The sequence below is a fragment of the Gnatocerus cornutus genome, unplaced genomic scaffold (genome assembly GCF_029298725.1).
Source record: "Gnatocerus cornutus isolate USDA-ARS CGAHR unplaced genomic scaffold, icGnaCorn1.1 ctg00000023.1, whole genome shotgun sequence".
NCBI lineage: Eukaryota > Metazoa > Arthropoda > Insecta > Coleoptera > Tenebrionidae > Gnatocerus > Gnatocerus cornutus.
In genome coordinates, this window is record NW_028275375.1 from 838,403 (window position 1) to 851,058 (window position 12,656).

Here is a 12,656-nt window from a genome sequence, read left to right on the forward strand (position 1 = left end):
TTATTTTTCTTTTGTTGTATTAATGTTATTAAGCCTACAATAATTTAACATTATACCTACTTCGAAAGTTTATTTTACACAGCCCAATTTTTGAAAAAATGCTGTCTTATTACAAGTCTCATTTTGGCCGCCACTGTAATATAAACACTTGACGTTCAAATCCGCTCATTCAACGTCACGGATCTTTTTATAGTGTACATTTCTCAAAACTGGCATTAACATGAACTTGTAACAAATGGATGTTTGGTGCGACAAAAGTGTTTTTTAATCAAACTAATTTTAGCTTTAGACGCAATTTATTTTTTTAAATTAGTTATGACACAGCCGAACGAAACGGGGTAATAATAGAATTAATAATAATAACATTGCCTGAAAGATGTGGGAGATATTTCAGACACTTTCTTCATTCGCACATCATCATTTCCGGGACTTCATGCAGCATTTCCCCTCGAAGCCTGAGGTCGCACTCGCCTAAATAACTTCTTTTGGCCGCACTTTGAAAGTTTCGTACGAAATCCTCTTGAAACTGATCAGTATAAGTCGTTGCGTTCTCCATGAAAATGTTACAAAAATAGTCGTAACACACACAGAAGGGCACTTTTCCACTGTTGAACAAGTCTTGATCACAAGAATCCCATGTAATCATTCTGTTCTTCAGGTCTTTTTCGATGGAAATCCATCGCGAGCACCTCCACGGATTTCCGTACAAAATAAGAGAGACCAGTGGTAATTCCTCGTTTTTCCCCAAATCAATATCTTTCAGAAGATTGAACGCTAAAGACAATCTAATCCGATTTTGTTTGACCGCTGCGAAAAAATCCAATTGTTGAATCTTATTGTAGCTCAAATCCAACAATCGCAGGTTTGAGAGTTCCGAAAACGTGCTCTTATGAATCTGCGAAATCTTGTTTTGACTCAAATCAACAGAATCGAGGTTTTGTTGCTTTTCAAAGATTTTTTCGCCGAGTCTGGTGATCCGATTTTGACTCAAATCGAGAGATATTAAGTTGGTAAGAGAACTAAGAGTGGGTACCGTGGAAAACTTATTTTTACTCAAAACCAAAGACCGTAATTCACTCAAGTTTTTAAAAACCTCCGGTTCAATGAAGCTAAGACTGTTGTGTCTCAAATTGAGCGTCTGCAAACTTGGCGGAAAAGTCTGCGGTTCGATCGTAACGAGATTGTTGAATTTAATTCTGATCGTTTTAGTTTTCTTATCTGAGTACAAGTCGGTAAAAGTTTCACTTTCTATAACTTCGATCCTGTTGTGCGACAAGTCGATGGTTTCTGGTTGGCACTCTGCGAAAGTTCGAGATTCGATCGTTTCAATGGCGTTGTTTCTCAGGTTCAAAATTGTGATGTCAGAGAGGCGTGGAAAGACGTCTCTTTTGAGGTTTTTTATAGTGTTGTTGTAGAGATTGATGAATTTTAAGGAAGAGCTTCGGAAACAACCACGTTCTGGGAGTAATTCACTAATTTGACCAACGATTGTTAGACTAGTTTTTTGACCATAATCTGGTAAAAATACAGGTTTCTTCGAGGGTTGGTTTGGAGGTGCAGTTTCGATGATCACTTGAGAAAGCGTTGGTTTATTGAGAGTTTCATAGTCTAATAGAGTTTCACAAATGGTGGCGTAGGTTTCTGTACAACCAGACAGTACTTGGTGGATGGATGTTAACAGCACAAGAAGCAAGAGTTTGGTCATTTTCGAAGAAACTGTGGAACTGATGATGATAACAATGTTTGGCTGTGAGGGCAAGATGATAACCTTTTGATATCGAAATTATTACAAACTACCCAAAATACACATTTTTATTTTTAAGTTGGAATGAATACAAATAAATAATTCGCATATTTACACTTAGAATACAGAATTGAGCTGTGTAAAATAGGCTTTCAAAGTAGGCATAATGATAGAGTTGGTTTAGGTTGCAAATGTTTAGCCAAGGTCACTTTGATTGCTGTAGCACTAAAACTAGTAGATCCTTCAAATTGAACTACTGAAACATTTTGATTCATTCTAAAAAGAAAAATTTGTAAAATTGGTCTCGTCGGCTCGATAATTTTGTAATTTTGCACAGTTAATAGACAAGGTTAGAAAAGTGTTTTTCTCAAAATTGATTGCTGTAGCACTAAAACTATCAGAACTACAAGCGTCAAATTGAACTTTTGAAAATGTCGATTTGTATCTAAAATGAAAAATTCTAAAATTTTTCTCGTCGGTTCGATAATTTTGTAATTTAGCATAGTTAATAACCAAGCTTGAGAAAGTCTCCTCTCCAAATTTGATTGCTGTAACTCTAAAACTGCCAGAACTACAAGCTTTAAATTGAACTACTGAAAAATTTTGATTCATAATAAAAATGAAAAATTCTGAAATTTGTCTCGTTGACTCGATAATTTTGTAATTTTGCACAGTTAATAGTCAAGGTTAGAAAAGTGTTTTTCCCAAATTTGATTGCTGTAGCCCTAAAACTATCAAAACTACAAGCGTCAAATTGAACTACTGAAAAATTTCGATTCGTCCTTAAAAAGAAAAATTCTAAAATTGGTCGCACCAGTTTGATAATTTTGTAATTTGGCACAGTTTATGGTCAAGTTTAGAACAGTGTTTCCCCGAAATTTGATTGCTGTAGCACTAAAACAACCAGAACTACAAGCGTAAAATTGAACTACTGAAAAATTTTGTTTTTCCTAAAAATGAAAAACTCTAAAATTGGTCTCGTCTGGTCGATAATTTTGTAATTAAGCACAGTTGATGGTCAAGCTTTGAAAAGTGTCTTTCTCAAATTTGATTGCTGTAGCACTAAAACTATTAGAACTACAAGTGTCAAATTGAACTACTGAAAAATTTCGATTCGTTCTTAAAATGGAAAATTCTAAAATTGGTCTCACCGGTTCGAAAATTTTGTAATTGGGCACAGTTAATGGTCAAGCGTAGAAAAGTGTTCCCCCGAAACTTGATTGCTGTAGCACTATAACTACCAGAACTACAAGCGTCAAATTGAACTACTGAAAAATTTTGTTTCATCCTAAAAATGAAAAATTCTAAAATTGGTTTCGTCTGGTCGATAATTTTGTAATTAAGCACAGTTGATAGTCAAGCTTGGAAAAGTGTCCTTCCCAATTTAATTGCTGTAACTCTAAAACTCCCAGAACTACAAGCTTTAAATTGAACTACTGAAAAATTTTGATTCATCCTAAAAATGAAAAATTCTGAAATTTGTCTCGTTGACTCGATAATTTTGTAATTTTGCACAGTTAATAGTCAAGGTTAGAAAAGTGTTTTTCCCAAATTTGATTGCTGTAGCCTTAAAACTATCAAAACTACAACCGTCAAATTGAATTACTGAAAAATTTCGATTCGTCCTTAAAATGAAAAATTCTAAAATTGGCGCACCGGTTTGATAATTTTGTAATTTGGCACAGTTTATGGTCAAGCTTAGAACAGTGTCTCCCCGAAATTTGATTGCTCTAGCACTAAAACTACAGAAACTACAGGCGTCAAATTGAACTACTGAAAAATTTCGATTCATCCTCAAAATGAAAAATTCTAAAATTGGTCTTGTCTGGTCGATAATTTTGTAATTAAGCACAGTTGATAGTCAAGCTTGTAAAAGTGTCCTTCCCAAATTTAATTGCTGTAACTCTAAAACTACCAGAACTACAAGCTTTAAATTGAACTTCTAAAAAATTTTGATTTGTCCTAAAAATGAATAACTTTAAAATTGATCTCGTCAATTCGATAATTTGGTATTTTAGCACAGTTAATAGTTAAGCTTGGAAAAGTGTTTTGCCAAAATTTGATTGCTGTAGCATTAAAACTACAAGAACTACAAGCTTCAAATTGAACTACTGAAACATTTCGATTCGTCCCTAAAATGAAAAATTCTAAAATTTGTCTCGTTTGTTTAACAATTTTGTGTTTTAGCACAGTTAATAATCAAGCTTGGAAAAGTGTTACCCCCAAATTTGATTGCTGTAACTCTAAAACTAACAGAATTACAAGCTTCAAATTGAACTACTGAAAAATTTCGATTTGCCCTAAAAATGAAAAATTCTGAAATTGGTCTTTTTGGTTTGATAATTTTGTAATTTAGCACAGTAAATAGTCGAGCTTGGAAAAGTGTCTCCCCGAAATTTGATTGCTCTAGCACTAAAACTACCGAAACTACAAGCGCCAAATTGAACTACTGAAAAATTTCGATTCATCCCCAAAATGAAAAATTCTAAAATTGGTCTCGTCGGCTTGACAATTTTGCAAACATTTACAACCTACATCGACTGTATCTAAGTATCTTCCCTTCATGGGATTTCAAGCAACCCCCTATATGGAAGTTTAAGATCGCACTGTCCTAAATAAGTTTTTTTAGCCACCCTTATAAAATTTCGTGCTGTATTGTCCTGATAACGCTTGTTATACCTTTTAGAATCCGCCGAAAATATATCGCAGTAATTCGACATTTCGTAACACACACAAAAAGGCATTTTTCCACTGTTGAACAACTCCAGATCACAAGAATCCCGTTGAATACTTCTGTTCTTCAAATCTTTTTCTATGGAAATCCACCGCGAGCAACTCCATGGATTCCCATACAAACTAAGAGAGAGCAGTGGAAATTTTTCTTGGTTCCCCAAATCAAGATCTTTCAACAGATTAAAAGCTAAAGACATTTTAATCAGCTTTTTGAACTCTGAGAGAAAATCCAATCGTTCGATCTTATTGTAACTCAAATCTAACAATTGCAGAACTGGATGATCCGAAAACGTACTATTAGGAATCTGCGAAATCTTGTTCCGACTTAAGTCGATAAAATATAAGTATCGCTGACTTTCAAAACTGTCTCCACTGAGTTTAATGATGCGATTTTCTGAGACATCAAGTTTTCTTAAGTTTGTGAGAGATGTTAGAGTGGGTATCGTGGAGAATTTGTTGTTACTCAAAACCAAAAGACTTAACACGCTCAAATTGCTAAAGACTTCTGAATCTATGAAGCTAAGACTGTTGTGATGAAGATTCAACGCTTGCAAAGTTGATGGAAAAGTCCGTGGTTCGATGGTGACGAGCTTATTAAATTTTATTATAATCGTTTTAATTCTATTTTCAAAATTCAAATTCGTAAATGTTAGACTTTCTATAACTTCAATATTGTTGTACGACAAATCGATCGTTTCTGGTTGACAGAAACCAAAGGCATTCCTTTCGATAGTTTCAATCTGATTATTTCTCAGGTTCAAAACGATCAAGTCCGACATTGGTACAAAAGCATCTTCTGGAATGTTTATTATTTTATTGTCGTAGAGATTTAGGAATTTTAAAGAACTTGTGATGCAAGAATCTGGTTCATGTAACGCACTAATTTGACCAACGATTGTTACCAAAGTTTTGTCGCAATAGTTTGATAAACGTACGGGTTTCTTCTTTATTTCTTTTGGAGATGATGATTCGATGATCAGTTGAGAAAGCGTTGCGTTTTTCAGGTTTTCATAGTCAGATAAAGTTTCACAAATGGTGGCGTAGGTTTCCAGACAACCAGAGAGCACTGGGTGGATGGGCGACAAAAGCACAAGAACTAAGAGTTTGGCCATTTTTATAAGGAACTGATTTAATTAAGTGTTTCAATGTGTGGATAAAAGATAACCTTTTATCACTCATTGAGAGCTGGAAAAGTTAGAATTGACGTAGGCAACACAGAATACTTATTGAGCAGGAATCGAAATTTTACAGTAGTTCAATTTGAAGCGTGTAGTTCGAGTAGTTTTTGTGCTGCAGCAATGAAATTTGGGGAGGACATTTTTCTAAGCTTGACTATAAACTGTGCAAAATTACAAACTTATCGAACAAAGGAGAGCAATTTTAGAATTTTTCATTTTAAAGACGAATCGAAATTTTTCACTAATTTAATTTGTAGTTTGAGCAGTTTTAGTACTACGGCAATGAAATTTGGGGTGGACATTTTTTCAAGCTTGACTATTAACTGCGCTAAATTACCAAATTATTGAACAGACGAGAACAATTTTAGAATTTCTCATTTTTAGGACGAATCGAAATTTTTCAATAGTTCAATTTGAGGTTCGTAGTTCGAGCAGTTTTAGTACTCGGCAATGAAATTTAGGGAAAACATTTTTCCTAGCTTGACTATTAACTGTGCAAAATTACAAAATTATCGAACAGACGAAAGCAATTTTAGAATTTTTCATTTTTAGGACAAATCGAAATTTTTCAGTAGTTCAATTTGAGGCTTGTAGTTCGAGCAGTTTTAGTACTACGCCAATGAAATTTAGGGAAAACATTTTTCCTAGCTTGACTATTAACTGTGCAAAATTACAAAATTATCGAACAGACGAAAGCAATTTTAGAATTTTTCATTTTTAGGACAAATCGAAATTTTTCAGTAGTTTAATTTGAGGCTTGTAGTTCGAGCAGTTTTAGTACTACGCCAATGAAATTTAGGGAAAACATTTTTCCTAGCTTGAGTATTAACTGTGCAAAATTACAAAATTATCGAACAGACGAAAGCAATTTTAGAATTTTTCACTTTCAGGACAAATCGAAATTTTTCAGTAGTTCAATTTGAAGTTTGTAAATTGAGCAGTTTTAGTACTACGGTAATGAAAGTTGGGGAGGACACTTTTTCTAGCTGGGCTATTAACTGTGCAAAATTACAAAATAATCGAACCGATGAGAGCAATTTTAGAATTTTTCATCATTAGAAAAAATCGAAATTTTTCAGTAGTTCAATTTGAAGCTTATAGTTCTCGTAGTTTTAGTGCTACAGCAATTTAATTTGGGAAGGACACTTTTCCAAGCTTGACTATTTACTATGCTAAGTTACAAAATTATCGAACCGACGAGACAAATTTTAGAATTTTTCATTCATTTTAAGGACGAATCGAAATTTTTCAGTAGTTCAATTTGAGGCTTGTAAATTGAGTAGTTTTAGTACTACGCCAATGAAATTTAGGGAGAACATTTTTCCTAGCTTGACCATTAACTGTGCAAAATTACAAATTTATCGAACAGACGAGAGTAATTTTAGAATTTTTTATTTTTAGAACAAATCGAAATTTATCAGTAGTTCAAATTGACGCTTGTAGTTTGAGCAGTTTTAGTACTACGGCAATGAAATTTGGGGAGGACACTATTCCAAGCTTGACTATTAACTGTGCTAAAGTACAAAATTATCGAATAAACGAGAGCAATTTTAGAATTTTTCATTTTTAGGACAAATCGAAATTTTTCAGTAGTTCAATTTGAGGCTTGTAGTTCGAGCAGTTTTAGCACTACGCCAATGAAATTTAGGGACAACATTAACTGTGCAAAATTACAAAATTATCGAACCGACGAGACCAATTTTAGAATTTTTCATTTTTAGGACAAATCGAAATTTTTCAGTAGTTCAATTTGAAGTTTGTAAATTGAGCAGTTTTACTACTACGGTAATGAAATTTGGGGAGGACACTTTTCCAAGCTGGACTATTAACTGGGCAAAATTACAAAATAATCGAACCGATGAGGGCAATTTTAGAATTTTTCCTTTTTAAGGCGAATCGAAATTTTTTAGTAGTTCAATTTGAAGTTTGTAAATTTAACTGTTTTAGCACTACGGCAATAAAATTTGGAGAGGACACTTTTCCAAACTTGACTATCAACTGTGCTAAATTATAAAATTATCGAACAAACGAGAGCAATTTTAGAATTTTTCATTTCTAGAACAAATCGAAATTTTTCAGTAGTTCAAATTGACGCTTGTAGTTCGAGCAGTTTTAGTACTACGCCAATGAAATTTGGGAAGAACACTTTTCCAAGCTTGACTATTATTGTGCTAAATTACAAAATCATCGAACCGACGAGACCAATTTTACAATTTTTCATTTTCAGGAAAATCGAATTCACATAACACCTTCATTGCAATATTTGCTACAAGAACGAATTACACGATAATTTATTTAAAAATGTGTTACCTTGCAACCTAAAGCCACTGTATAAACATTTTCGCCCTGTTTTAAAATCACACCTCAGCCTGTCTTTCATCACCCCCAATTAATCGCAAAATGAATATAAATGACGTCCATCCCTCGAAACCTCCAAAAAAGGTCCGCAAGTTCATAAAGCGTCGCCGTTAATTGCCATTCCAAACAAATTACCATCCCTAAAGACACACGTGGAGCCACGTGTCGGTCGTGTGGCGCACACCTACAAAGAGCGCACTCTATGAAAGAGGAGCTTTGCAGCGTGTTGTCACGACACCCACGCCCTATCGACATCTACAAACATGAAAGCACGTTCGATGTTGGTACATGACCCATCAACTAACCGAACGGTGTTTTTCTTGTCAATAAGTGTGAAAAGTTAATAGAGTGATGAAAAGGGAAATATGCAGAGCGTGGGAACGGCGGCGCTGCGTCACTTTCCGCCGATTTAGAAATAGAACTGCATGTGCTGCTTGATTTGGTGATTTGGAAAAGTCGTTTCTCGTCGATGAAGAGTGTAAAAGCCGAAGAGAAAAAGAGCAATTTCCTCGACCAGGCGTCTCTAGTCTGCCCCGACATATCGGGCTGATTACCTCCACGATTTACGAGCAGCCATAAGTTGAGCTCATGGCCTTAATAAGAACCCTTGCAAGGAGCTCGTTCCAGCCAAGGGTGGAGAAATCCATATATACGTGTCGTAATATCCGGCCTCGTTGCTATGGCTACCTGACAAGCTCTCCTCATTGGTCGGCGACCGGAAGGAAGGAAGAGGAAGTCGCCCGCCCCTCAGACTCCTCCCGTTCAGGTGACAAAAGCTCAATTACACGCCGAAGGAAAACCGTCTCTGAAAGTCGCGTCTCGAGGACAGGATGTGGACCATCTTTTAGTTTCCCAGTAATGATTGCAGTCCGGACGTTCTGCTCGATACGGATTGCTCCGGTTCTTGATGACAAAGCTCGCTCAAGGACCAGACGCAAACATCGCGATATTTCAAAAGGGAAATGGGGAAAGTTTTGCCTCCCCACTTGTGGGCCTCCGCGGGCGCGGTGGTAAATTTCGAAAGTTTTTCGTTGCGGGTGCAGATCCATTACAACGATATGAAGATTGATTGTCTTCAGCAGATTGAATTTTAGACGGTTTGCGTGTCTCGGTAATTTCGGGCGGAAGTGGAAGTGCCGGATTTTACGAGCCAATCCAACATGAGCTTACGTGATGTGCTAGCGCATTACCGCTTTTTATCATATCGATATCACTTTATGGACGCTAATGGAAGCCACTAAAATCCTATCGACACGTGACCATCGGGCTTTTTGTGTCATATCCGATATGTAATGTATTGTTCGTCGCAGCGAGGCAGGAAATCGAATCGGAAAAGCTCTTTCACTCAAAATCGATACAAAAAACTACTGAATTTATTAAGCAACCTCCCAACTTTCCAATCTCCGATCTTAACTTGTCAGACTAAGTGGATAACTTCCATTCCGGGAGCGCTCCGGTGTCATCATCCCCTGTGGGATTTTCTTTCAATATTGCAACAAGACTTTACGACTTGTTTCGGCACCAAAGTCGATTGTTTCGTTTATTTGTTTGCTGCACGAGTCATAATTTATTTAGGGTTTGTGTATTACACGGTGTACAACCATCGTGATTGCCAGTTGATCCCACTAGATCGTTGTCCCTCGCTTGTCGGGCAATAAAGTCGAGGTGGTGAGATCTAATAAAGGGCATGTAATGCCTCTGTGCGAGCGTTATTACACGACTTTACTGACTAAATAAGTCATTTAATAATGGTGAGAACTTTGGGGCGACGCGCTGGGGGAGGGTGACTAATTTCGGCCTCGCATATATTCATTTTCATTTTAAAGATGAACCGAATTTTTTCAGTGGTTTATTTTGAGGTCTGTAGTTCCAGTAGTTTTAGCGCTATAGTTATTATCGAACCGCTATAGTTATGAATCGAAATTTTTCAGTAGTTCAGTTTAACGCTTGAGTTCGAGCAATTTCAGAGCTACAGCAATCAAATTTGGGGAGGACACTACTTCTAACTTGATTATTAATTGCGCTAAATTACAAAATTATCGAGCCGAAGAGTCAAATTTTAGAATTTTTCATTTTTACTATGAATCGAAATTTTTTAGTAGTTCAATCTGAAACTTGTAGTTTGAATAGTTTTAGTGCTACAGCAATCAAATTTGAAGATGACACTTTTTCTAGCTTGACCATTAACTGTGCGAAATTACAAAATTATCAAGCCGACGAGGTCAGTTTTAGAATTTTTCATTTTCTGGATAAATCGATTTTTTTTAGTATTTTAATTTGAAGTTTGTAGTTCGAGCAGTTTTAGTGCTACAGCAATCAAATTTGAAGAGAACACTTTTCCAAGCTTGACTATTAACTGTGCCAAAGTACAAAATTATCGAACCGACGAAACCAATTTTAGAATTTTTCACTTTAAGGAAATTTTTTAGTAGTTAATTTTAAGCTTCTAGTTAGAGCAGTTTTAGTGTTACACTAATGAAATTTGGGGAGAACACTTTTCCAAGCTTGACTATTAACTGTAATGGATTACAAAATTATCGAGCCCAAAAGACTAATTTTAGAAGTTTTCGTTTTAAGGACGAATCGAAATTTTTCTGTCTCAATTTGAAGCTTGTAGTTCGAGCAGTTTTTATGCTACAACAACCAAATTTTGGGAGGACACTTTTCTAAGTTCGACTATTAACTGTGCTAAAGAACAAAATTATCGAACTAACGAGACTAATTTTAGAATTTTTCATTTTTAAGACGAATCGAAATTTTTCAGTAGTTTAATATAAGGCTTGTAGTTTTCGTAGTTTTAGTACTACAGCAATCAAATTTGGGGAGGACATTTTTCTAAACATTTCTATTAACAGTGCTAAATTACAAAATTATCGAGCTGACGAGACCAATTTTAGAATTTTTCATTTTAAGGACGAATCGAAATTTTTCAGTAGTTTAATTTGAAGCTTGTAGTTCTTGTAGTTGTAGTGCTACAGCATCCAAATTTGGACAGAATACTTTTCTAAGTTACATTATTAACTGTGCCAAATCACAAAATTATCGAACCGACGAAACCAATTTTGGAATTTTTCATTTTAAGGACCAATCGAAATTTTTCAGTAGTTTAATATGAGTCTTGTAGTTTTCGTAGTTTTAGTGCTACAGCAATCAAATTTGGGGAGGACATTTTTCTAAACATCTCTATTAACAGTGCTAAATTACAAAATTATCGAGCTGACGAGACCAATTTTAGAATTTTTTATTTTATGGACAAATCGAAATTTTTTAGTAGCTCAGTTTGAAGCTTGTAGTTCTGGTAGTTTTAGTGCTACAGCAATCTAATTTGAGGAGCACACTTTTTCAAATTGACTATTAACTGTGCTGAAGAACAAAATTATTGAACTAACGAGACTAATTTTAGAATTTTTTATTTTAAGAACGAATCGAAATTTTTCAGTAGTTCAATTTGAGGCTTGTAGTTTTCGTAGTTTTAGTGCTACAACAATCAAGTTTTGGGAGGACACTTTTCTAAGTTTGACTATTAACTGTGCTAAAAAACAAAATTATCGAACTAACGAGACTAATTTTAGAATTTTTCATTTTTAAGACGAATCGAAATTTTTCAGTAGTTTAATATGAGGCTTGTAGTTTTCGTAGTTTTAGTGCTACAGCAATCAAATTTGGGGAGGACATTTTTCTAAACATCTCTATTAACAGAGCTAAATTACAAAATTATCGAGCTGACGAGACCAATTTTAGAATTTTTCATTTTAAGGACGAATCGAAATTTTTCAGTAGTTTAATTTGAAGCTTGTAGTTCTTGTAGTTTTAGTGCTACAGCATCCAAATTTGGACAGAATACTTTTCTAAGTTACATTATTAACTGTGGTAAATCACAAAATTATCGTACCGACGAGACTAATTTAGAATTTTTTATTTTATGGACAAATCGAAATTTTTTAGTAGCTCAGTTTGAAGCTTGTAGTTCTGGTAGTTTTAGTGCTACAGCAATCTAATTTGAGGAGCACACTTTTTCAAATTGACTATTAACTGTGCTAAAGAACAAAATTATTGAACTAACGAGACTAATTTTAGAATTTTTCATTTTAAGAACGAATCGAAATTTTTCAGTAGTTCAATTTGAGGCTTGTAGTTTTCGTAGTTTTAGTGCTACAACAATCAAGTTTTGGGAGGACACTTTTCTAAGTTTGACTATTAACTGTGCTAAATTACAAAATTATCGAACGGACGAGATCAATTTTAGAATTTTTCATTTTTAGGACGAATCGAAATTTTTCAGTAGTTTAATATGAAGCTTGTAGTTTTTGTAGTTTTAGTGCTACAGCAATCAAATTTGGGGAGGACATTTTTCTAAACATCTCTATTAACAGTGCTAAATTACAAAATTATAGAACAGACGACAGCAATTTTAGAATTTTTCATTTTAAGGACCAATCGAAATTTTTTAGTAGCTCAATTTGAAGCTGTAGTTCTTGTAGTTTTAGTGCTACAGTATTCAAATTTGTATAGGACACTTTTGTAAGTTACACCATTAACTGTGCTAAATTACAAAATTATCGAACGGACGAGACCAATATTAGAAGTTTTCATTTTAAGGACGAAATCGAAATTTTTCAGTAGTTTAATATGAGGCTTGTAGT

General features: G+C 34.7%; 1 protein-coding gene across 1 annotated transcript; it reads right to left on the reverse strand.

The window, feature by feature from the left end:
- Positions 1–277: 277 nt before the first annotated feature.
- LOC148166203 (uncharacterized) lies at positions 278–5,589 on the reverse strand. The gene is made up of 19 exons (XM_088049252.1): positions 4,322–5,589; positions 4,273–4,275; positions 4,104–4,171; positions 3,842–3,876; positions 3,685–3,706; positions 3,597–3,641; positions 3,401–3,517; positions 3,260–3,349; positions 3,092–3,158; positions 2,923–2,990; positions 2,754–2,843; positions 2,586–2,675; positions 2,417–2,506; positions 2,258–2,337; positions 2,168–2,189; positions 2,091–2,124; positions 1,963–2,020; positions 1,837–1,893; positions 278–1,768 (listed from the first exon to the last, which is right to left on the reverse strand). The coding sequence occupies exons 1-19, from the start codon at positions 5,587–5,589 to the stop codon at positions 404–406; spliced, it is 3,669 nt and encodes a 1,222-aa protein (XP_087905378.1). The 3' UTR covers positions 278–403.
- Positions 5,590–12,656: the final 7,067 nt, after the last annotated feature.